Source organism: Taeniopygia guttata, chromosome 26 (assembly GCF_048771995.1).
Source record: "Taeniopygia guttata chromosome 26, bTaeGut7.mat, whole genome shotgun sequence".
Lineage (NCBI taxonomy): Eukaryota > Metazoa > Chordata > Aves > Passeriformes > Estrildidae > Taeniopygia > Taeniopygia guttata.
The window spans coordinates 3,030,016-3,054,304 of NC_133051.1; the positions used below are offsets into that span (position 1 = coordinate 3,030,016).

The 24,289-nt window shown below is 50.8% G+C and overlaps 1 protein-coding gene across 7 annotated transcripts; it reads right to left on the reverse strand.

Moving 5' to 3' along the window:
- Positions 1-302: 302 nt before the first annotated feature.
- RBBP5 (RB binding protein 5, histone lysine methyltransferase complex subunit) lies at positions 303-23,055 on the reverse strand. 7 transcript variants are annotated; one of them, XM_072918729.1, is made up of 15 exons: positions 22,944-23,055; positions 22,395-22,415; positions 21,739-21,764; positions 19,968-20,140; positions 18,522-18,662; positions 14,762-14,924; positions 13,371-13,480; positions 13,127-13,246; positions 11,847-12,000; positions 11,669-11,740; positions 10,785-10,902; positions 9,857-9,926; positions 8,718-8,947; positions 6,524-6,718; positions 303-2,500 (listed from the first exon to the last, which is right to left on the reverse strand). In XM_072918729.1, exons 2-15 carry the CDS (start codon positions 22,411-22,413, stop codon positions 2,472-2,474), a joined length of 1,620 nt encoding a protein of 539 aa, XP_072774830.1. In that variant the 5' UTR covers positions 22,414-22,415; positions 22,944-23,055; the 3' UTR covers positions 303-2,471. The 7 variants fall into 7 exon arrangements, with proteins under 7 accessions (XP_072774830.1, XP_072774833.1, XP_032609066.3 ...); XM_072918732.1 differs by lacking the exon at positions 22,395-22,415 and adding an exon at positions 22,765-22,788 and having other exon boundaries at positions 22,941-23,035; XM_032753175.3 differs by lacking the exon at positions 22,395-22,415 and having other exon boundaries at positions 22,920-23,053.
- Between the last annotated feature and the right edge of the window lie 1,234 nt (positions 23,056-24,289).

Consider the following 24,289-nt stretch of genomic DNA (forward strand, 5'->3'; position numbering starts at 1 on the left):
TTCCAGACTGCTGTGGGTGGGAAGGAAAACAAACCTCAAATCCCACAAATCCCACCCATCCCACCATCCCAGGATGCTCCAAACCCATCCAGCCTGGCCTGGGGCAGCCACGGATTCTCCGGGAATTTCATTCTCTGAGCACTCAGGGCTTGGTTTTACTCCAGGTTTACTCCTCTCCCTTCATAAAACCAATAAAAAAATACCCTAAAAACCCCAAAAACTGCGTGTTTGAAAGATTCCCAAATTCCAGCATGACAGAAACCCCCAACTTTTCCATGGAAAAGCCAAGATTTACCCGTGGATTTTAGGAAATGGAAGGTACCTCTTTATTTACAAACACAGAACCACCACCGCTGCGGGAGCTGACTGGATATTGTACAAAGCCAGGGAATAAAATAAGGATGGGAAAAAATAGGGAAATAAAATAAAGATGGGAATAACCAGGAAATAAAATAAAGATTGGAATAACTGGGAAATAAAATAAAAATGGGAACAAACCAGGAAAGAAAATAAGGATGGGAATAAAGCAGGAAATAAAATAAAACAAGGATGGGAACAAAACAGGAAATAAAATAAAATAAGGTTGGGAATAAAGCAGGAAAGAAAATAAGGATGGGAATAAAGCAGGAAAGAAAATAAGGATGAGAACAAAGCAGGAAATAAAATAAAATAAGGATGGGAAAAATCGGGAAATAAAATAAAATAAGGATGGGAATAAAGAAGGAAATACAATAAAGAAGGGAACAAAGTGAGAAATAAAACAGAGATGAGAATAAGGCAGGAAATAAAATAAGGATGGAAACAAACTGGGAAATAAAATAAAGATGGAAATAATCAGGAAATAAAATACAGATGGGAACAGACCAGGAAATAAGGATGGGAATAAAGCAAGAAAGAAGTATGGAAACAAACCAGGAAATAAAATAAGGATGGGAATAAAGCAGGAAATAAAATAAGGATGGAAAGATGGGAACAGACTAGGAAATAAGGATGGGAATAAAGCAGGAAATAAGGATGGAAATAAAGATGGGAAGAGGAAATAAGGATGGGAAAAAATCAGGAAATAGAAGGATGGGAATAAACGAAGGCATTTACACTGTACAGAGGGAAAGCTGAATTTGGGGGGATTCACTGCTTTAACCCAACCTGCAGAACCTTGGACTGGGCATTTTTAATTTGGGGGGGTTGGGCCCAGCACCCAGGGTGGGTTTGGCACGGCAGAGTCACCCCACAGGCAAAAAGACCAAAAAAAAAGGAATTTTACACTCAAGGTCATAAATTTCCCCAAATGTCCCCAAAGCTGGGAATGAAAACATCAAGTTTTGGAAAATTTCAAAAGCTCTGATTTCCAAATGTTTTGTCTCTCCTCATTTTTATACCCGCACAGTTCTGGCTGCAAATCCGTCACTTCCCAATTCCTTTCCTGCTTTTGAGTTCTGCAGGACACCCAGGAAATTTAAACAGCTCCTGATAATCCAAATAATTCCACCTGGGAAACACTGAAACTCCAAAGTCTGGGGGGAAAAAAAAGGGATTTAGGGATGAAATTTCCTTTGCTCAGGATGTTGGTGTGGGATAAGAGGTGCCAGGCTGTGAGTGCTGGATGGGGAAAGTGCCATTCCCATTCCTACAGGAAATCCTGAAGGAATAAAAGTTGGGAATGAGCTGCCAGCTTCCATTTTTAACCCTCAAGTGGAAAAAAACAGCAACCCTTTGGAAAAGTTCTGCTTCGGTTCTGAGGAAAAAATTGGTTTTCATTTATCAAGGAGGAGCCTGGATATTCCTGGAGGAGAATTTCCCAGGGAAGAGAAGGAACAAAACTGGAAAGGACAGGAGGGAATTCCAGCAGAGCTTTGGGAATCAGAGGCTGGGGAAAAAAAAAAAAAAAAATCCATTGGAAAATGACTTTTTTTTAATCTAGAGCTGCTCCTTCTGCCACTGGCAGAGTGGGAAAAATAAACACAAAATCGAGGAAAACTCCAGAGGGGCCTCAGCTCCTCACATCCCACTGGAAATTCCTGAAAATCTGGGCTGGGATCAGCAGCTCTGCCCAGATCCTGTCAGGCAGGGAAAAGCCGGGCTCAGCCAGATGGGAATTCCCAGCTGGAAAAGGGAGACTTGGCAGGAGACAGGAATCCAAACTCACACTTTGTGCTGCTCTTCCATCCGGGAATGCTGAGAGATTTTGGGAGATAAGAGGTGGAGAAGCTCTGGAGTGGCAGGGAAGGGGCTCAGGTCACTTTGGGACAGGGATTTGTCCCCAAAATTTCCAGCTGGAGCTCAGTGCCAGCCTGATCCGCGGAGAGGCAGCAGGAGGGACGGAGGCTCCCTCTTCCAGAGTCATTCCTGCCCCAAATCCCTCCCTGAATCCACGGAATTAATTCAGTCTGTGCCAGTCCTGCCTGGGAATTCCGGCCTTTCCACACGGGGAGCCAAGAGAGGAAAGGAGACAGGGAGAGAAGGGAGAGTCTTCATAGCAACTCTGAGATTGCACCACCTGCTGAAGAGAGCAGAGAGGGAAAAGTGAGAGTTCGGACCCATCCCGGAGCTCCCCGGATCCAGAGAGCCCCAGCGGGAGCGGGGAAAAACGGGAAGTGCAGGGGGGAATGGGAAATGGGGGGAAAAACGGGAAATCTGGGGAAAAAAAAATGGGATATCTGGAAAAAACAAAGGGAAATGCAGGGAAAAAAAATGGGAAATCTGGGGGAAAATGAAGGGAAAAATGGGATATCTGGAAAAAATGGGAAATGCAGGTAAAAAAAAATGGGATATCTGGAAAAAACAAAGGGAAATGCAGGGCAAAAAAAATGGGAAATGAAGGGAAAAAAAATGGGAAATCTGGGGGAAAATGAAGGGAAAAATGGGATATCTGGAAAAAAATGGGAAATGCAGGTCAAAAATTGGGATATCTGGGAAAAAAAAAGGGAAATGCAGGGGGAAAATGGGAAATGAAAGGAAAAATGGGAAATGCAGGGGGGAAAATGGGAAATGAAGGGGAAAAATGGGAAATGCAGAGGGAAATGGGAAATGCAGGGAAAAGAAATGGGAAATCTGGGGGAAAGTGGGAAATGAAGGGGAAAATGGGATATCTGGAAAAAAATGGGAAATGCAGGTCAAAAAAATGGGATATCTGGGGAAAAAAAAAGGGAAATGCAGGGGGAAAATGGGAAATGAAAGGAAAAATGGGAAATGCAGGGGGGAAAATGGGAAATGAAGGGAAAAATGGGATATCTGGAAAAAATGGGAAATGCAGGTCAAAAAAATGGGATATCTGGGAAAAGAGGGGAAATGCAGGGGGAAAATGGGAAATGAAAGGAAAAATGGGAAATGCAGGGGAAAAAATGGGAAATGAAAGGAAAAATGGGAAATGCAGGGGAAAAAATGGGAAATCTGGGGGAAAATGGGAGATGCAAGGAAAGAAATTGGAAACTTGGGGAAAAAATGGAAAATCTGGGAAAAAAAATGGGAAATGAAGGGGGAAAATGGGAAATGGAGGGGGAAAATGGGAAAGGCACAGGGAGAAATGGGAAATAAAAGGGGAAAATGGGAAATGCAGGGGAAAATGGGAAATGCGGGGGAAAAATTTGAAATCTGGGAAAAAAATGGGAAATGCAGGAAAAAATGGAAATGAAGGGGGAAAATTGGAAATGCAGAGGGAAAATGGGAAATGCAGGGAAAAGAAATGGGAAATGCAGGGAAAAAAATGGGAGTGGGTGAGATTTTGTAACTAAAAACCCCAAAATTTCAGTACCAAGAGGCTGCTTGTTGACAGCTCTGGGATTTATTTGAGATTCTGGGAGTGCAGCACGGCTCAGAAATTCTTTATTCCCAAACTTACCTGGTGTCAAATAATTTATAGTCCCCCAAATTTCCAAGAAATACCAAAGAAATAAAGCCCCACCTAAGCGTGGGTGAAACCAGAGCAGAGGATTTTATCCTGAACTGTGAAACGAGGAAATTGCTCGGTTTTAAGCTGGGTTTAACACAAAAAAAATCTGATTTTAACATTTTCTGCCAGCAGAAAATTAATTAAGAGAATGAATTAATGAAGATCATTAATCCCAGTCCCAGCCATGCAGCTCCCACATGGAAATCCCAAAGATTTCCCAGGAAAACTCTCCCTGTGCAGCTGCTTCAGCGCCGGGTTGGCTCCTGCAGGAAGCAGCAGAATTCATGGAATTCCCACTCCCTGCAGCCAGGATGGGAAGGAAAGGGAGCCTGGATCCAAATTCCACAGGAATTCCACGGGAATTTGGAACCCTGAGGAAAAGCTGGTGGCCAAAAATGTTGGGAATTTTGGGTGCAAGGCACAAAGAAGACAACGGGAAGAGGGAATTCCACGGAATTCTGTGGCTTTGGGAAGAGCCAAGGGATGGATTCTTTCCTCTCCCCGTGTGGCTCCTACAGAGATTCCAGCACTGGGATCCACTGGGAATCCCTGCTGGATCCTCCCCAGCTCAGGAATTCCAGGAAAATAGGGATTTTCATGGAATGTCATGGTTTGGGTGGTTTAAATCCCATCCCATTCTATGGCAACCTCAATCCTTGGACATTCCCAGGGATTCCTCTGGGAGCTCCTCACTGTTCCAGGCTGGAATTTTCCCCTATTTCCCTTCATCCCAAACACCACAGGCAAGCAAAGCCTAAAAGCAGATTTTAGGGAGCTCCAGTTGACGGGAAAATCCAACGGGATTTGGGTCCAAACCCATTTTTGAGGTGAACAAATTCCCAGGTTGGCTCGGGAATCTCATCCCAACCTCAAAGCAGGGAAATCAATCCCAGATTTTCCCGCAGCAAAAAAAAAATTCCAAGATTTTCCTGCACCAAAATCCTTCCAAAGAGGGCTGGAAAAGGAGAGGGAAAAGCAGAAAAACCAGGAAAGGAGTTGGGCTGCTCTGCTGCTGGATCTGGAACATTCCAGAGGGACTGGGAATGGGATTTCCCAGCGAGGAAGGCACTCCACAGAAAACCAGGAATTAGGGACAGCAGCTGAGTACAAAGTTACAGTCAGCCCCTCCTCAGTATGGAAATGTTAATTAAAAATTAAATGTTAATTTAAAATTAAAGCAGCCCCTCCAACATGGAAAATCCAAGGATCCAGCACTGTTTGGAAGCCAAGGATTGGAATTCTCCTTGGAAATCCCAATGTTCACGTTCCAGGCCAGGATCCTTTCTTATTTCTCAATTAAATCCTTAATCTTTAAATCTCAATTAAATCTTGATCTTAATGCTTTCTCATTTCATAATTTAAATAATTTGAGTTTAGGACCAGCTCAACACCACAAAATTGATGAATCCTTCATTTTCCCCCAGAATATTTCCTGACTTCTGCAGGATCTGAGGGAAGGAATTAAACCAATGAAATGAATTAAAATAATTTAAACAATCTGAATTTAGGACCACCTCCACACCACAAAACTGTGGAATCCTTCATTTTCCCCCCCAAAATCAGCCCAAATCCAGATATTCTATCATTTCTGCAAGATCTGAGGGAAGGAAATTAAACTATTGAAACCAATTAAGAATTTTGGATCACCTCCACACCACAAAACTGCGGAATCCTTAATTTTTCCCCCCAAAATCAGCCCAAATCCAAATATTCAATCATTTCTGCATGAGCCGAGGGAAGGAATTAAACAAATGAAACAAATTAAAATAATTTGAATTTAGGACCACCTCCACACCACAAAACTGTGGAATCTTTCATTTTCCCCCCAAAATCAGCCCAAATCCACATATTTAGTCATTTCTGCAGGAGCTGAGGGAAGGAAATTAAACCAATGAAACCAATTAAAACAATTAAAACAATTTGGATTTAGGACCACCTCCACACCACAAAACTGCAGAATCCTTCATTTTCCCCCCAGAATATTTCCCGATTTCTGCAGGAAACCAATGGAACCAATAAAAATAATTTGAATTTAGGACCACCTCAATACCACAGAACTGTGGAATCCTTCGTTTCCCCCCCTCCAAAATCAGCCCAAATCCAGACATTCTATCATTTCTGCAGGATCTGAGGGAAGGAATTAAACCAATGAAACCAATTAAAATAAAACAATTTGAATTTAGGATCACTTCCACACCACAAAACTGCAGAATCCTTCATTTTCCCCCCAGAATATTTCCTGACTTCTGCAGGAAACCAATGGATCCAATGAAAATAATTTGAATTTAGGACCACCTCAATACCACAAAACTGCAGAATCCTTCATTTTCCCCCCAGAATATTTCCTGACTTCTGCAGGAAACCAATGGAACCAATTAAAATAATTAAAACAATTTGAATTTATGACCACCTCCACACCACAAAACCCCTCCAACATGCAGCACACAGAAACCAACCAACCCCTCTCCATTTCCCTACGCGCACAACTCGATTTTATTCCCGTTTTCTACTTAAAAAAACCCCAAAAAATCCGATTTTAGCCTCTTCCTTGGCAGCGGGCGAGCGGGGAGGGAGGAATTTGGAATTTTGGGGGTGACGAAGGCAGGCCACCAGGGGGGTGCCAGGTGTCCTTACCTGCCAGGGGCTGGCCCAGCTCCGCCTGCGCTTTGCCCTTGGCCGCTCCTTCCAGGGGGAAAGAGGCTCTGTCCCCTTTGTAGAGTTTGGGTTTGAACGGAGAATCTTTGTCTTTACCTTTGGATCCTTTGGGCCTGCCCGCCTGCTTCTTCTTGGATTTACCGTCGCCCTTCACGCCCAGCAGCGGGTGCACTTCTGGGAGAGGGGAATTTGGGGGGAAGATTGGGGGTTTTGGGGGTGAAACGGGGAGAAATTGGGGTTTGGGGTGGGAAAATGGGGTTTGGGGTGAGTTGAAACTCTGAAATCCTGATCAGATCCCTCCCAATACCGCAAAAAACTTGGGATCAGATCCCTCTCCAAATGCCCTACAACCCTTGGATCAGATCCCTCCAAATGCCCTAAAACTCTAAAATCCTTGGAATTGGATCTCTCCCAACAACCCAAAACCCCTCGGGGGACCAGACCCCCAAACCCCAAACCCTTGGGATCAGACCCCCAAACCCCAAACCCTTGGGATCAGACCCCCAATCCCTGAAATCCCTAGGGATCAGTTCCCTCCCAACTCCCCAAACCCCTCGGGATCAGACCCCCAAACCCCAAAGCCCTTGGCATCAAATCCCTCCCAGTGCCCTAAAACCCTCAGGATCAGACCCCCAAACCCCTGAAATCCTGATCAGATCCTTCCCAACACCTCAAACCCCTCGGGGTCAGACCCCTCCAAACCCCCCAAACTCCTCAGGACCAGACCTCCAAACCCCTAACCCCAAACCCTTGGGATCAGATCCCTCCCAACCTACCAAACCCCTCGAGGGACCAGACCCCCAAACCCCAAACCCTTGGGATCAGATCCCTCCCAACACCTCAAAATCCTCGGGATCAGACCCCGAACATCCCCAAACCCCTCAGGGGATCAGATCCCTCCCAACTCCCCAAACCCCTCGGGATCAGACCCCCAAACCCCTGAAATCCTGATCAGATCCTTCCCAACACCTCAAAACCCTTGGGATCAGACCCCCAAACCCCAAACCCTCAGGATGAGACCCCCAATCCCCCAAACTCCTAGGGATCAGACTCCTCCAAACCCCCCAAACTCCTCAGGACCAGACCCCCAAACCCCAAACCCCAAACCCTTGGGATCAGATCCCTCCCAACACCTCAAAACCCTCGGGATCAGACCCTGAACACCCCCAAACTCCTAGGGATCAGATCCCTCCCAACTCGCCAAACCCCTCGGGATCAGACCCCCAAACTCCTCAGGACCAGACCCCCAAACCCCAAACCCCAAACCCTTGGGATCAGATCCCTCCCAACCTGCCAAACCCCTCGGGGGACCAGACCCCCAAACCCTCAAGATCAAACCCCCAAACCCCTCGGGGGACCAGACCCCCAAACCCCAAACCCTTGGGATCAGATCCCTCCCAGCACCTCAAAACCCTCAGGATCAGACCCCGAACACCCCAAAACCCTCGGGATCAGACCCCCAAACCCCAAACCCTCAGGATGAGACCCCCAATCCCCCAAACTCCTAGGGATCAGACCCCTCCCAACTCCCCAAACCCCTCGGGATCAGACCCCCAAACCCCAAAGCCCTTGGCATCAGATCCCTCCCAATGCCCTAAAACCCTCGGGATCAGACCCCCAAACCCCTGAAATCCTGATCAGATCCTTCCCAACACCTCAAAACCCTCGGGATCAGACCCCTCCAAAGCCCCCAAACTCCTCAGGACCAGACCCCCAAACCCCAAACTCCAAACCCTTGGGATCAGATCCCTCCCAACACCTCAAAACCCTCAGGATCAGACCCCTCCAAACCCCCCAAACTCCTCAGGACCAGACCCCCAAACCCTTGGGATCAGATCCCTCCCAGCACCTCAAAATCCTCGGGATCAGACCCCGAACATCCCCAAACCCCTCAGGGGATCACATCCCTCCCAACTCCCCAAACCTCTCAGGATCAGACCCACAAACCCCTGAAATCCTGATCAGATCCTTCCCAAGACCTCAAAACCCTCGGGATCAGACCCCTCCAAACCCCCCAAACTCCTCAGGACCAGACCCCCAAACCCCAAACCCCAAACCCTTGGGATCAGATCCCTCCCAACCTGCCAAACCCCTCGGGGGACCAGACCCCCAAACCCTCAAGATCAAACCCCCAAACCCCCGAACCCCAAACCCGTCGGCATCTCGCACCCACCATCACTGGGGACTCCCTGGAGCTCGATGTTGGTGGTTTTGGGTTTTTTCTTGGGGTTCTGGGCGCCGTCGGGGGCGCCGGGGCGCTTCCTGTCGGGGCCGAGCGCGTCGTCGGGCAGCGCGCCGGGCGCGGCCTCGGGGGGCGGCCCGTAGGGGCTCTCCTCGGGGTCCTCCACCTCGGGCGCGATGGGCAGGTACAGCAGCGCCCGCGCGTCCTCCAGCTCCTCGTCACTGCCGCCCGCACCGCGTCGGGGTTAGCATGGGGGTTGGGGTTGGGATGGGGCTTGGGATGGGGTTTGGGATGGAGTTTTGGGGTTTGGGATGGGGTTTGGGGGTTAGGATGGGGTTTTGGGGTTTGGGATGGGGTTTGGGATGGGGTTTGGGATGGGGTTTGGGATGGGGTTTGGGGGTTGATGTAGGCATTGGGATGGGGTTTTGGGGTTTGGGATGGGGTTTGGGGGTTGATGTAGGCATTGGGATGGGGTTTTGGGGTTTGGGATGGGGTTTGGGATGGGGTTTGGGGCTTAGGATGGGGGTTTGGGGATTGGGATGGGAAATTTTTGGGTTTAGAACGGGTTTACAATGGGCTTTTGGGGTTTGGGATGGGGTTTTGGGGGTTGGGATGGGGGTTTGGGGATTGGGATTGGAAATTTTTGGGTTTAGAATGCGTTTAGGATGGGCTTTTGGGGTTTGGGATGGGGTTTGGTGGTTTGGGATGGGGATTTGGGGTTTTGGATGGGGATTTGGGGGTTGGAATGGGGATTGGGATTGGATTTTGTGGGTTGGGATGGGGTTTAGGATGGGGATTTGGGGGTTGGGATGGGAATTTTTGGGTTTAGAACGGTTTTAGGATGGGGTTTTGGGGGTTGGGATGGGGATTTTGTGGTTTATGATGGGAATGTTCAAAGGGAATGTTGAGTTTTCTAAAGGGAATTTTGGGCGGTATGATGGGAATGTTTAAAGGGAATGTTGGGATTTATAACAGGAATTTTGTGGTTTCTAAAGGGAATTTTTAAAGGGAATTTTGTGGTTCCTAAAGGCAATGTTTGGTTTGTGAAGGGAATGCTCTATGAAGGTTAATTAGTGCTCATTAAGGAGTTTCTGGGTCAGTGTTAATTAATTAGCTCCAGGGCCTGGCACCTGCTGCAGAAGGCGGCGATGGGATCCACGCTGGTCACGTCCACCTCCTCATCCTCGGCAGCATCCGCCCCTGCACCAGGAAAACGGGAATTAATTCTGGGAAAGACACCCAAAAACCAGGAATGAACTCTGGGAAAAACACCCAAAAACTGGGAATGAACTCCGGGAAAAACACCCAAAAAACGGGAATGAACTCCAGGAAAAACACCCAGAAACCGGGAATGAACTCCGGGAAAAACACCCAAAAACTGGGAATGAACTCTGGGAAAAACCCAAAAAACAACCGGGAATTAATTCCAGGAAAAACACCCAAAAACAACTGGGAATGAACTTTGGAAAAAACCCAAAAAACAACCAGGAATGAGCTCCAGGAAAAACACCCAAAAACAACCAGGAATGAACTCCAGGAAAAACACCCCCAAAAAAATGGGAATGAACTCCAGAAAAATGCCCAAAAACAACCGGGAATGAACTCCAGAAAAACACCCAAAAACAACCTGGAGACTCTCCTGTCCCAGCAGGAAAAATCCTAAAAACAGCACTAAAATATTTCCTAAAATGGCACAAAATGGGCCTAAAATAATTCACATTAAAACACAAAACAAACTTAAATATTTACTATTAAAGTAGAAAAGAATTCTAAAATATTTCCTGTAAAAACAAAAAAGAGCTAAAATAACTCATATTAAAACATAAATCTAAAATATTTCCTATCATAGCACAAAACGAGCCCAAAAAAATTCTTATTAAAGCCCAAAACAATTTTTTGGGAATGGTTGGGAATTTTTAGGAATGGTTTGGGGATTTTTTGGGAATGGTTTGGGAACTTTTTGGGGATTATTTGGGATTTTTCAGGAACAGTTCGGGAATTTTTTGGGAATGGTTTGGGAACTGTTTGGGAACTTTTTGGGAATGGTTTGGGCAGCACCTGTCTGCTCTGGCTCGCTCTTATCCTCGTCCTCAATGTCGAATTCCGATTCCCTCTCCTCATATTCCACATTTTCATCCAACTCCTTGAAATCAGGGGCAAAAGCACTCCAGTTTTCCTGAAAAAAAAATCATAAAAAAGCAGATTTAATACATCCTGGGAAACTGCCTGGGATGGAGCATCCCCAGCTCCTCTGGAATTCCCTCCCAGGGAAGGATTTATTCCCAATATCTCAATATCCAAACCAGCCCAGGGAATCCTGGAATGGGTTGGGTTGGGATCCCATGGGCAGGGACACCTCCCACTATCCCAGGGTGTAATTTGATCCATTTTACCCATTTTATTACTTTTATTCACTTTATCCACTATCCAACCCATCCTGGGACACTCCCAGGGCTGGAGCAGCCACAGATTCTCTGGGAATTCCATCGCAGCCCATTCCAGGGAAGGATTTATTCCCAATATCTCAATATCCAAAGCAGCCCAGGGAATCCTGGAATGGGTTGGGTTGGAATCCCATGGGCAGGGACACCTCCCACTATCCCAGGGTGTCATTTGATCCATTTTACCCATTTTATTAATTTTCTTCACTTTATCCACTGTCCAACCCATCCTGGGACATTGCCAGGGCTGGATCAGCCACGGATTCTCTGGGAATTCCATTGAAAGGATTTATTCCCAATATCCCATCCAAACCAGCCCAGGGAATCCTGGAATGGGTTGGGAGGGATATCACTTTGTTCACCCATTTTACCCATTTTATTCACTTTATCCACTATCCAACCCATCCTGGGATATTGCCAGGGCTGGATCAGCCAAAATTTCCCTGGCCAATCCCGTGGCAGGCCCAATTCCCAAGGGAGCAACCCCAACCCCTCACTCACCACCTGGTTCTGAGCCCAGATGGAAACCACCCCGCTGGAGATGGAGGCGATGATGGGGCGCACCGGGTGCCACTGCCGGCGAGGGAAAACAAAGAAAACACCTTCATGAGCAAATCAGGCATTGCCACACCCCGATTCCCAAATCCTGGGGGAGCCCGGGGGCCGGGGGGTTCCTCACTGCCACGTCCAGCAGCAGCTCGCCGCGGGTGCCGTGCAGGATCTTCACCAGGTTGCCGATGCTCTTCTCCCAGATGTAGAGCGCGTGCTGGCGCGCCGAGCCCGCCACGATGTACTCGCCGTCCCCCGAGAAGCAGCACTTCTTCCAGGGCGTCCTGGGGCACAGGGGTGTGTGCTTTTGCATTTAAACTTACACATTTTTTAAATTATTATTTATTTTTAAGCTGCTTATTTTAGGTTTTGGCTTTTATATTTTTCACGTTCTGTGCCTCAGGTTTAGATTTTTGGTTTTCAGAGTCTGCTTTGCTTTTATATTTAAGCTTTTATATATGTACTTTTTGATTATTTACATTTAAGCTTTATATTTTGGGCTTTAGTCCCTCACCAGTTCCCCAAATCCACTCCTGTTCCCCAAAGCCATCCCTGAGCCCCTCAGCTGTCCCCACACCTCTCCTGCACCCCAAATCCCCATCCCAACCCCCAAATCCCCATCCCAAACCCCAAATCCCCATCCCAACCCCCAAATCCCCATCCCAAACCCCAAAAGCCCATTGTAAACCCGTTCTAAACCCAAAAATTTCCCTCAGCTGTACCTTGTCCTCTCCCCTGTCCCCCCAGTTGTGTCCCCAGTCCCTGCCCTCACCTGTCACCAGTTCCCTCACCTGTCCCCAGTCCCCTCACCTGTCCCCATGCCCCTCACCTGTCCCCAGTCCCTGCCCTCACCTGTCCCCATGCCTCTCACCTGTCCCAGGCCCCACCCTGAGCTCCTCCCCTGTCCTCAGTCCTGTCCCCAGGCTCTGCCCTCGCCTGTCTCCTGTCCCTTTCCCTTGTCCCCAGTCCCCTCCCATGTCCCTGTCCCTCCTCCCCGGTCCCCTCCCCCATTCCAGTGCCCCTCTCCTGTCCCCAGTCTCCTTGCTTGTCCCCAGTCTTGTCCCCTGTCCCCAATTCCCTCACCTGTCTCCTGTCCCTTTCCCCTGTCCCCAGTTCCCTCCCCTGTCTGCAGTCCTGTCCCCAGGCCCTGGCCTTACCTGTCCCCAGTCCCCTCACCTGTCCCCAGTCCCCTCACCTGTCCCCATCCCCTCACCTGTCCCCATGCCTCTCACCTGTCCCCAGGCCCCACCCTAAGCTCTTCCCCTGTCCCCAGTCCTGTCCCCAGGCCCTGCCCTCACTTGTCCCACTCCCCTCAGCTGTGCCCATGCCTCTCACCTGTCCCCATGCCCTTCCACTGTCCCCAGTCCCCACTGTCCTGTCCCCAGTCCTGTCCCTGTCCCTGTCCCCGACCTGTTGACCAGGTCCTGCAGTTTCTGCATGGGCTCGGGCTCGCCGTCGCGCCCGCAGGTCAGGATCTCCCGCCCGTCGTACACGCGGATGATCCGGTCGGCCGTGTTGATCAGGAAGCAGCTGCAGCAGAACGGGGGCAAACCCATGAAAAACCAATCAATCAATCAATCAATCAATCACAAATCCCAGAGCTGAGGGCTTTGAGGAGCTCCCTGCAGCCCCGGGATCCCCGCGGGGCGCTCACCTCCCTTTGCGGGCGAACTCGATGGATTTAATGGCCGTGGTGTTGCTGGTCCCTGTGGTCACTCTGAAGGAAGCAACAAGATCCTGAGTGTCTGTTTTTAAGACCAAGATCTGAAGATTGAGCAGACAGAGAACAATCAGTGGCTTCACCTGGAACAGAACCCTGGGAGCCCACCCGGGGACGCTGCGGGAGCTGCTGAGACAGAAACACCGGGAAAACGTCCCAAAAAAGTGTCAAAAAAAAGGTCAAAGATCCCAGAACCCCTGAGGTTGGAAAACCCCTCCAGGATCCTCAAGAAATCCCTCACCTGTTCCCCGAACCCTGCAGCCATCTCTGCACCTGTCTCTGTTCCCTAAATCCATCCCTGTGCCTGTCCCTATTCCCTAAATCCATCCCAGTGCCTGTCCCTATTCCCTAAATCCATCTCTGCACCTGTCCCTGTTCCCTAAATGCATCCCTGTGCCTGTCCCTGTTCCCTAAATCCTTCCCTGTGCCTGTCCCTATTCCCTAAATCCATCCCTGTGCCCCTCACCTCTTCCCAAATCCATCCCTATGCCTGTTACTCAAACCCATCCCTGTGCCCCTCACCTGTTCCCCAAAACAATTCCTGTTCCCCAAACCCCTTTCTGTGCACCTCACCTGTTCCCCAAATTCATCCCTGTGCCCCAAATCCCTTCCCCATGCCCCTCACTGCTCCCCAAACCCATCCCTGTGCCCCTCACCTTTTCCCCAAAACCATTCCAGTTCCCAAACCCATCCCTGTGCCCCTCACCTGCCCTCCAAATCCATCCCTGTTCCCAAACCCAAACCTGTGACTATCTCTGTTCCCCAAATCCATCCCTGTGCCCCTCATCTGCTCCCCAAACCCACTCCTGTGCCCCAAACCTATCTCTGCTCCCCAAACCCATCCCTGTGCCCCTCACCTGTTCCCCAAACCTATCTCTGCTCCCCAAATCCATCCCTGTACCCCTCACTGCTCCCCAAACCCATCCCTGCTTCCCAAATCCATTCCCGTGCCCCTCTGTTCCCCAAATCCATCCCGGTTCCCCAAACCCATTCCTACTCCCCAAATCCATTCCTGTGCCTGTCCCTGCTCCCCAAACCCTTCCCTGTGCCCCTCACTGTTCCCCAAACTCATTCCTGCTCCCCAAATCCATCCCTGTGCCTGTCCCTGCTCCCCAAACCCCTCCCTGCGCCCCTCACCCACCGAGGTGCCCCATCCCCACCCTGAGCACTCAGTGCCACCTCCAGGGACAGACACCCCAAACCCTCCTGGGGGCACTTCCAAAGCCTGACCCCCAATTTTCCATGGGGAATTCCCGGTGCTGCCCGGTGCCCCGGGAGGTTTTCCATGGGGAATTCCCGGTGCCCCGGGATGGGGTGGGGCTGACCTTGCCCTTGGCGTTCCCGGTGTAGATGTATTCCCCCCGGCGGTCAAACGAGGCCACCACGTTGAGGTCGGAGTCGTCGTCCACGGGCAGCACCACGTGCTTGGAGTCCGACAGGGTCAGCATCACCGGGGCCGACTTCATGGGACACACCAGCACCCTGTTCCTGCAAGGCCAGGGAGAGCTGGGAATTCCGGCCCTTGGGAAGGGCTCCCACGGCTAAAAACATCGGGGTGGATCGAGGGATTCGGGAAATTCAGGAGGTATTGGGAAGGGTTTCCATGGTTAGAGCTAAAAAACACTGAGGTGGATCGAGGAATTCAGACCTTGGGAAGGATTTCCAAGAAAAAAAAACATCAAGGTGGATCGAGGAGTTCAGGAGATCTTGGGAAGGGTTTCTCCATGGTTAGAGCTAAAGAACATTGAGGTGGATCGAGGAATTCAGGAGATCTTGGGAAGGGTTTCCATGCTTAGAGCTAAAAAACACTGAGGTGGATCGAGGAATTCAGGAGACCTTGGGAAGGGTTTCCATGCTTAGAACTAAAGAACATTGACGCAGATCGAGGAATTCAGGAGATCTTGGGAAGGGTTTCCAAGAAAAAAAAACCATCAAGGTGGATCGAGGAGTTCAGGAGATCCTGAGAAGGGTTTCTCCATGGTTAGAGCTAAAAAAAACATTGGGGTGGATCAAGGAAGTCAGGAAATTCAGGAGATATTGGGAAGGGTTTCCATGATTAGAGCTAAAAAACACTGAGGTGGATCGAAGAATTCAGACCTTGGGAAGGGTTTCCAAGAAAAAAAAACCATCAAGGTGGATCGAGGAGTTCAGGAGATCCTGAGAAGGGTTTGCATGCTTAGAGCTAAAAAACACAGAGGTGGATTGAAGAATTCAGACCTTGGGAAGGATTTCCAAGAAAAAAAAAACCATCAAGGTGGATCGAGGAGTTCAGGAGATCCTGAGAAGGGTTTCTCCATGGTTAGAGCTAAAAAACACTGAGGTGGATCAAGGAATTGAGGAGACCTTGGGAAGGGTTTCCATGCTTAGAGCTAAAAAACATCGGGGTGGATCGAGGAATTCAGACCTTGGGAAGGGTTTCCAAGAAAAAAAAAACCATCAAGGTGGATCAAGGAGTTCAGGAGATCTTGGGAAGGATTTCCAGGAAAAAAAAACATCAAGGTGGATCGAGGAGTTCAGGAGATCCTGAGAAGGGTTTCTCCATGGTTAGAGCTAAAAAACATCGGGGTGGATCAAGGAAGTCAGGAAATTCAGGAGATATTGGGAAGGATTTCTATGATTAGAACTAAAAAAGCATCAAGCTGGATCAAGGAGATCTTGGCAAGCGTTTCCAGAAAAAAAAAACCACTGAGCTGGATCGAAGAGCTCAGGAGATCCTGGGAAGGGTTTCCATGATTAGAGCTAAAAAAAATCAGGGTGGATTAAGGAATTCAGGAGATCCTGGGAAGAGTTTCCAGGAAAACAAACCATCAAGGTGGATTGAGGAATTCAGATCTTGGAAAAGGATTCCCAGCAAAAAAAAACCCCAATGAGCTGGATTGAGGAATTCAGAAGATCTTGGGAAGTATTCCCATGGCTAGAGCTAAAAAACACCGAGGTGGATTGAGGAATTCAGGAGATCCTGGAAAAGGATTCCCAGCAAAAAAAAAATCATTGAGCTAGATCAAGGAGTTCAGGAGATCTTGGGAAGGGTTTCCAGCAAAAAAAAACACTGAGATGGATTAAGGAATTCAGGAGATCCTCCAAAGGCTTTCCAGAAAAAAAACATTGAGGTAGATCAAGGAATTCTGGAGATCCTGGGAAGGGTTTCCAGCAAAAAAAGCAACGAGGTGGATTGAGAAATTCAGGAGATCTTGGGAAGGGTTTCCAGCAAAAAAAACATGGAGGTGGATCAAGGAATTCAGGAGATCTCAGAAAAGGATTTCCATGTTTAGAGGTAAAAAAGCATCAAGCTGGATCAAGGAATATCTTGGAAAAGGATTTCCAGCAAAAAAGCACGGATCTGGATTGAGGAATTCAGGATATCTCAGAAAAAGATTTCCAGCAAAAAAAGCATGGATCTGGACTGAGGAACTCAGGATATCTCAGAGGATTTCCAGCAAAAAAAGCATGGATCTGGATTGAGGAATTCAGGATCTCTTGGAGAAGGATTTCCAGCAAAAACGTGCCGAGCTGGCTTGAGGAACACAGGCTATTCCCATTTTTGTTGCCTTACCTTTAGCACTCAGACAACAAAACGACGTGAAGCTCAGGCCTGCTTTAATTTCTTTTCCACCTCCGAGTTTGTGCGGGAATTTCGAACCCAACCACACCTTCCCACATCCTGACCCTCCCAAAAACCCAACCCCAAGGATTCCAGTGGGAAACTGTGAGAGCCCTGGGACTGGTTTAGGGGTTTTGTGTGGTGGTAAAGTCTCTCCTCTAACCTGTGTTTCTAAAGAAAAATTCTGCAGCCTTTTGTTGTTTGGTCTCAAGGCAGTTTATTGCTAATTATCTAAAAGATTGTCTTTGTGGGCTGCGGCTGATTGTTCTGCGGCCCAGGTAGAGATACACACACACACTTTTGACACCCTCACTGTTTGGTGTTTTTGTCTTCTCTTTCTCTGCCTAGGGCTGCTGTTATTTTTTATATGATATATTATGTGTTATATATTTATAGTTTTTCTTTAATACTCACTACTTATGTTACAAAGTGCTTTTCTACTCTAAACCAATCCATGAGTGCCAACATCCTAAGAACATGGAGGTAAGGAAGGAGAAGGAGGAAGAACAGGATCAGCCCACTTTCCTCCATTTTAGAACTTCTGACCTGTGGGAATCCAGGGCTTCCCTCTGGCTGCCCTGGCACCCTGGCAGGGGTCAGGAACCCCCCTGGACAGAGCCCCCAGAGACACTGGCTGTGATCTCTGTCCATGGAAAAGAGTTTTCAATCTTACAGGATGAATTACAAGCTCTGAGTGTTTGATATAAGCAATAATTAAGTGTGGCACGGGTGCAAAAGTAAAATTTTAGGTTTCTAGATGAGGGGTCCAAAGGGGACAAGATGGAGGAAATTGGGTGTGCCTTGTCCTTTTTCTCCTTCTTCATGCCCTCCATGTTTCACTGTGGTGTTGGCATTTTTCTGTTGGTTCAGGCTGGGGACACACTGTCCAACGTAGGTGACAGATATTGGCACGTTATTGTAAATCCAGCACAGGTAGTTTGTGGTATTTAATGTTTGTACCATCCCACTGAGGGCAGAGCCCCACACGCTGCCCTGCAGGACAGAGCTGCGGCAGGGCAGCAGAACATGTTAGAGATAAACAGAATAAACAACCTTGAAACAGCACAGACCAATTATGGCTTCTGCTTTGGCAGTGGGGCTGACAGACAGAGACTTTCTACAATCTGGGAATCACCAATACCCACAGATTCCGACACTGACCCCCCTGTAGAAAGTAAAAACCCCCTGTACAGGTGTTAAAACCCCCCTGTATAATACTAAAAAATTTTCTCCTCTATTTTGTAACTACTTCTATACTATCTAACCCTCTGTGACTGCTTGTTCCACCTTCAAGTTGGTAACTCATTCCATGGCTTAAATTTAAAATTGTAGCTGTTTTTAGTTGCTTCCCAGGGTCTAAAATGCTTCTGACAAGGCCTGGAACCTCTGAAAATATCTGAGGGACATTGTGCGTTCCAACAGGAACCCCCAGGAAGCCCCAAAAGCAGCAGTCCCACCCCACTGGGAGCACCCCGGGCACTTACTGGTCGCGGGGGTGGTACTGGACCTTGAGGATGGGCGAGGGGAAGCGGAAGCGCTGGTCGCAGTCCCCGGACAGAACGTCCCACTGCGACACGATGTTGTCCGTGGAGGCGCTGACCAGCTTGTGCCCGTCCCGGCTCCAGCTGCGGCACAGGGGGGGAATTCCCAAAAATGGTCAGGGGAGGGGAAAGGAGCCCAGGGAATTCACAAAAATGTCATTCCTTAAAGGTCGGGGGGGAAGGACTTGGAATTGACAAAGAAGTTGTTCCTTACAGGAGTCAAAACGCAGCCAAGGGAAAGTTATTCCTTAAAGGGGGAAAAAGAGGATCAGGGAATTCACAAAAATGTCATTCCTTAAGGGTCAGGGAGGAAGGACTTGGAATTCACAAAGGACTTGGAATTCACAAATTCAGTTCCTTACAGGAGTCAAAACGCAGCCAGGGGAAAGTTATTCCTTAAAGGGGGAAAAAGGAGATCAGGGAATTCCCAAAAACGTTATTCCTTCAAGGTCAGGTGGAAAAATGGAGCTCAGGGAATTCCCAATAAAGCTATTCCTTACTGGAATCAAACACATCCAGGGGAAAAGGAGTTCAAGAATTTCCCAGTAAAGGGGTCAAATCCAGCCAGGGGGAAAAGGAGCTGGGGATTCCATGGGGGCTCCATGGGGGATTCCATAGGGATTCCCTGGGGATCCCTGAGGGACTCCACAGGGATTCCTTAGGGGATTCCATGGGGACTCTTGCAGCTCCTGAGGGATTTGGATTCCCAAGGGATTCTGTGGGGATTCCATAGGGATTCTGGAGGGATTCCCTGGAGGATTCCCAAGGGGTTTTGTGGGGATTCCCTGGGGATTCCCAAGGGATTCTGTGGGGATTCCCTGGGGATTCCAGAGGAACTCCATGGGGACTCCTGCACTTCCTGAGGGATTTGGATTCGAAAGAGATTCTGTGGGGATTCCATGGGCATTCCCAGGGGATTCCATGGAAATTCCTGGGGGATTCCATAGGGATTCTGGAGGGATTCCCTCAGGATTCCTTGGAGGATTCCATGGGGACTCCTGCCATTCCCAAGAGATTCCATGGGAATTCCACAGGCATTCCAGAGGGATTCCCTGGGGATTCCCAAGGGATTCTGTGGGGATTCCCAAGGGATTCTGTGGGGATTCCCTGGGGATTCCAGAGGGACTCCATGGGGATTCCATGCGGACTCCTGCACTTCCTGAGGGATTTGGATTCGAAAGAGATTCTGTGGGGATTCCATGGGCATTCCCAGGGGATTCCTTGGGGGATTCCTTGGGGGACTCCAGCAGTTCCCAAGGGATTGGGATTCCCAAGAGATTCTGTGGGAGTTCCCCGGGGATCGCACAGCAATTCCCTGGGGATTCCTGGGGCATTCCCGGTGCATTCCCGGTGCATTCCCGGGGCATTCCTGGGGCATTCCCGGCTCACCAGAGGGAGCAGACGGGGTGGATGTGGGCGCTGATGATCTTGGCGATGCCGCGGGTCAGGAAGTCCCAGATGACGATGCGGCCGTCGTTGCAGCCCACGGCCAGCAGCGTGCCCCAGCGGTTGAAGGTGCACGTCAGCGCCATGCTGATGCAGTCCAGCGTGCCGTCCGCCTCCTGCGGGGACAACATGGGGACAGGGTGGGGACAGTGTGGGGACAGCGCAGGGAAAGCGGGGACAGAGCGGGGACGGGGGGGACAGCGGGGACAGCATGGAGACAGGGTGGGGACACCATGGAAACAGGCCCGGGACAGCACGGGGACAGCGTGGGGACATGGTAGAGACAGCGCAGGGAAAGCGGGGACAGGGTGGGGACAGTGGGGACAGGCCCAGGACAGGCCCAGGACAGCACGGGGACAGTGGGGACAGCATGGGGCAGGGTGGGGACAGTGGGGACAGTGGGGACAGCAGGGGACATGGTAGAGACAGCACAGGGAAAGCGGGGACAGGGTGGGGACAGACTGGGGACAGTGGGGACAACATGGGGACAGGGTGGGGACAGGGTTGGGACAGGCCCGGGACAGCGGGGGGACAGTGGGGACAGCGCAGGGACATGGCAGAGACAGCGCAGGGAAAGCGGGGACAGAGTGGGGACAGTGGGGACAGCATGGGGACAGGGTGGGGACAGTGGGGACAGCGGGGGAACAGGGTGGGAACAGGGTGGGGACAGGCCCGGGACAGCGGGGGGACATGGTAGAAACAGCACAGGGAAAGCAGGGATAGAGCAGGGACAGGGTGGGGACAGCATGGGGACAGCGTGGGGACAGCCCCGGGACAGCAGGGGGACAGTGGGGACAGCAGAGTCATGGTAGGGACACAGTGGGGACAGTGCAGGGACACAGTGGGGAGAGCAGGGGAACAGGGTGGGGACAAGGTGGGGACAGTGGGGACAGTGCAGGGACAGTGGGGACAGTGCGGGGACAGTGGGGACAGGGTGAGGACAGTGAAGACAGCGTGCAGACAGCACAGGGACAGCGATGGGACAGTGGGGACAGCATGGGGACAGCATGGGGACAGGCCCGGGACAGCGGGGGGATAGCGTGGGGACAGTGGGGACAGCGGAGTCATGGTAGGGACAGAGCAGGGACAGTGCAGGGACACAGTGGGGAGAGCAGGGGAACAGGGTGGGGACAGAGTGGGGCACAGTGTGGGGACAGGGTGGGGACAGTTGGGACAGCATGGGGACAGCCCCGGGACGGGGGGGGACAGCGTGGGGACAGCGGGGTCATGGTAGGGACAGTGTGGGGACACAGTGGGGAAAGCAGGGGAACAGGGTGGGGACAAGGTGGGGACGGCGGGAGAGAATGGGGGACAGCATGGGGACATTGTGGGGACAATGGGGGGACAGGGCAGGGACAGCGGGGGGACAGTGGGGACATGGTAGGGACAGAGCGGGAAGAGTGGGGGGACAGCGGGGACAGAGCAGGGAGAGCACAGGGACAGTGCAGGGACAGTGGGGACATTGTGGGGACAGGGCAGGGACAGCATGGGGAGAGTGTGGGGACAGTGTGGGGACAGCGTGAGGACAGTGGGGACAGTGCGGGGAGAGCAAAGGGACAGCAGGGACAGGGCAGGGACAGTAGGGGACAGCGTGGGGACAGTGTCCGCCCAGACCCGGTGAGTCCCGGTGAGACCCAGCCAGACCCGCTCAAAGCCACTCAGACCCGCCCAGCCCCGCTCGGGCTCAGCCGGTCCCGCCCGGTCCCGCCGTTACCTCGGGGTAGTTCTGCCCGAAGGACTCTGCGGAGGAACGAACGGAGCGGCGGCTCAGCGGGAGCGGCCCCGCCGGTACCGGCCCAGCCCCGCTCCTCCTCATTCCCTTCCCATCCCCGCTCCGCTCGCACCGGGCAGATCCCGCTTGGAGCCGCCGCCGCCCGCAGCGCCCGCTCCGCTTCCCGACCGCTTCCCGGAGTTCCCGTTCCCGCTCCACTTCCCGCTCCCGTTCTGATTCCCATTCCCGGTCCCGGTTCCCGCTCCCGCTCCCATTCCCGCTCCGGTTCTCATTCCCGTTCCCACCCCGCTTTCCACTCCCGTTCCCGCCCCGGTTTCCATTCCCGCTCCGGTTCCCATTCCCGTTCCCCTTTCCCACCGAGCAGCTCCAGGTTCATCGCGCCCATTCCCATTCCCCATTCCCATTCCCGTTCCCATTCCCGTTTCCTTTCCCACCGAGCAGCTCGAGGTTCATCGCGCCCATTCCCGTTCCCATTCCCATTCCCCATTCCCGTTCCCATTCCCATTCCCCATTCCCGTTCCCATTCCCATTCCCGTTCCCCATTCCCGTTGTTCCCATTTCCCACCGAGCAGCTCCAGGTTCATCGCGCCCATTCCCGTTCCCCATTCCCGGTTCCCATTCCCGTTCCCCGTCCCCACCGAGCAGCTCGAGGTTCATCGCTCCCGGTGCCCATTCCCGGTTCCCATTCCCGTTCCCCATTCCCCATTCCCGTTCCCATTCCCGTTCCCCATTCCCATTCCCGTTGTTCCCATTTCCCACCGAGCAGCTCCAGGTTCATCGCGCCCATTCCCGGTTCCCATTCCCGTTCCCCATTCCCGGTTCCCATTCCCATTCCCCATTCCCGGTTCCCGTTCCCCATTCCCGTTGTTTCCATTCCCGTTTCCCACCGAGCAGCTCCAGGTTCATCGCGCCCATTCCCGGTTCCCATTCCCGGTTCCCATTCCCGTTCCCCATTCCCGTTCCCCATTCCCGTTCCCCATTCCCATTCCCGTTGTTCCCGTTTCCCACCGAGCAGCTCGAGGTTCATCGCGCCCATTCAAGGTCCCCATTCCCCATTCCCCATTCCCATTCCCCATTCCCGTTCCCCATTCCCGGTTCCCATTCCCATTCCCCATTCCCGTTCCCCATTCCCGATTCCCGTTGTTTCCATTCCCGTTTCCCACCGAGCAGCTCGAGGTTCATCGCGCCGCCGCCGCCGCCGCTCGCGCTCCCTCCGCTCCCGTCGCCGAAGGACCCCGCGGGGGCCTGCCCGGCGCCGCCCGCGCCGTTCGCCTGACCAGCCGCCGCTCCTTCCCTCCGCCCCCGCCGCGGCTCTCGGTGCCCCCCGGGCCGGCTCCGCGCGCCCCTCCCGGCGGGCTCGGGCGGCGGCGCCGCTCGCTCCCGGCGCGGCGGCGGGGCCGGGAACGGGAACGGGCGGCGGCGATCAGGCAGCGCGGCGGGCAGCCCCGGCGCGGCGTGCGGAAGGGGCCGGGCGGGCCCCGCGGCCGCGCAGGAACGTTCCGGGAAGGGGGAGCGGTAATAAAGTAGCACTAATAATTAAATTAATTAAAATAAATCTTATTCTAATAATTAACTAAAATACCAGGGGGAGCTGGGCCCTTGCCGGTGTCGCCTGGATTTCTACTGGAAAGGAGTGGCTGGTTTTAGGAAAAGGGAAAGAAAAAATAAAATAAAAGGAAAGAAAAGGAAATTAATTAAATAAAATTTTAAAAAATTATAAAGCAAAATATAAACCATAAAATACTAAAAGATATATAAATAAATATTAAAATATAAAAATAATTTTTAAATTAAATAATAAAAAAATAATATATTAAAATAGATAAAAAATAAAGAATAAAGTAAAATTAAAATAAAATAAAGTAAAATAAAATAAAGTAAAATAAAATAAAATACAATAAAATAAAATAAGGTAAAATAAAATAAAATAAACCCAACCCTGATAAGAAAGATAAAAAGCTGTGGAATCTCCCAACACCAACTCCAGGCAGGCAGAGAAAATAAACTTGGGACACGCTGGAGATTCCCAAATTCCAGCCCCAAATCCCCCAGGGAAATTCCCAAAATCCCCCCAGGGAATTGTGAGGAACCGCTCGGGATCCGAGCTCGGGCCTCACTCCCCGGCAGCGTTCCCGCTCCTCCCGGGGCCATTCCCACTTTTCCAGAGGCTTTTCCTCAAAACCATTCCCACTTTTCCAGAGGTTTTTCCTCAGGGTCATTCCCATTTTCCAGAGGTGTTTCCTCAGAGGCCATTCCCGCTTTTCCAGAGTTTTCCCCAAAGTCATTCCCACTTTTCCAGAGATTTTTCCTCAAAACCATTCCTGCTTTTCCAGAGGATTTCTCTAAGGGTCATTCCCCCTTTCCAGAGGCCATTCCCACTTTTCCAGAGGTTTTTCCTGAGGCCATTCCTGCTTTTCCACAGGATCTACACAAATCCACTCTGGGAATGGCAGAGCAGGGATTGGATCCATAAAAAAAAAACCACTCTGGAATTCCAACACAGGGATTAGATCCCTAAAAAACTCACTCTGAA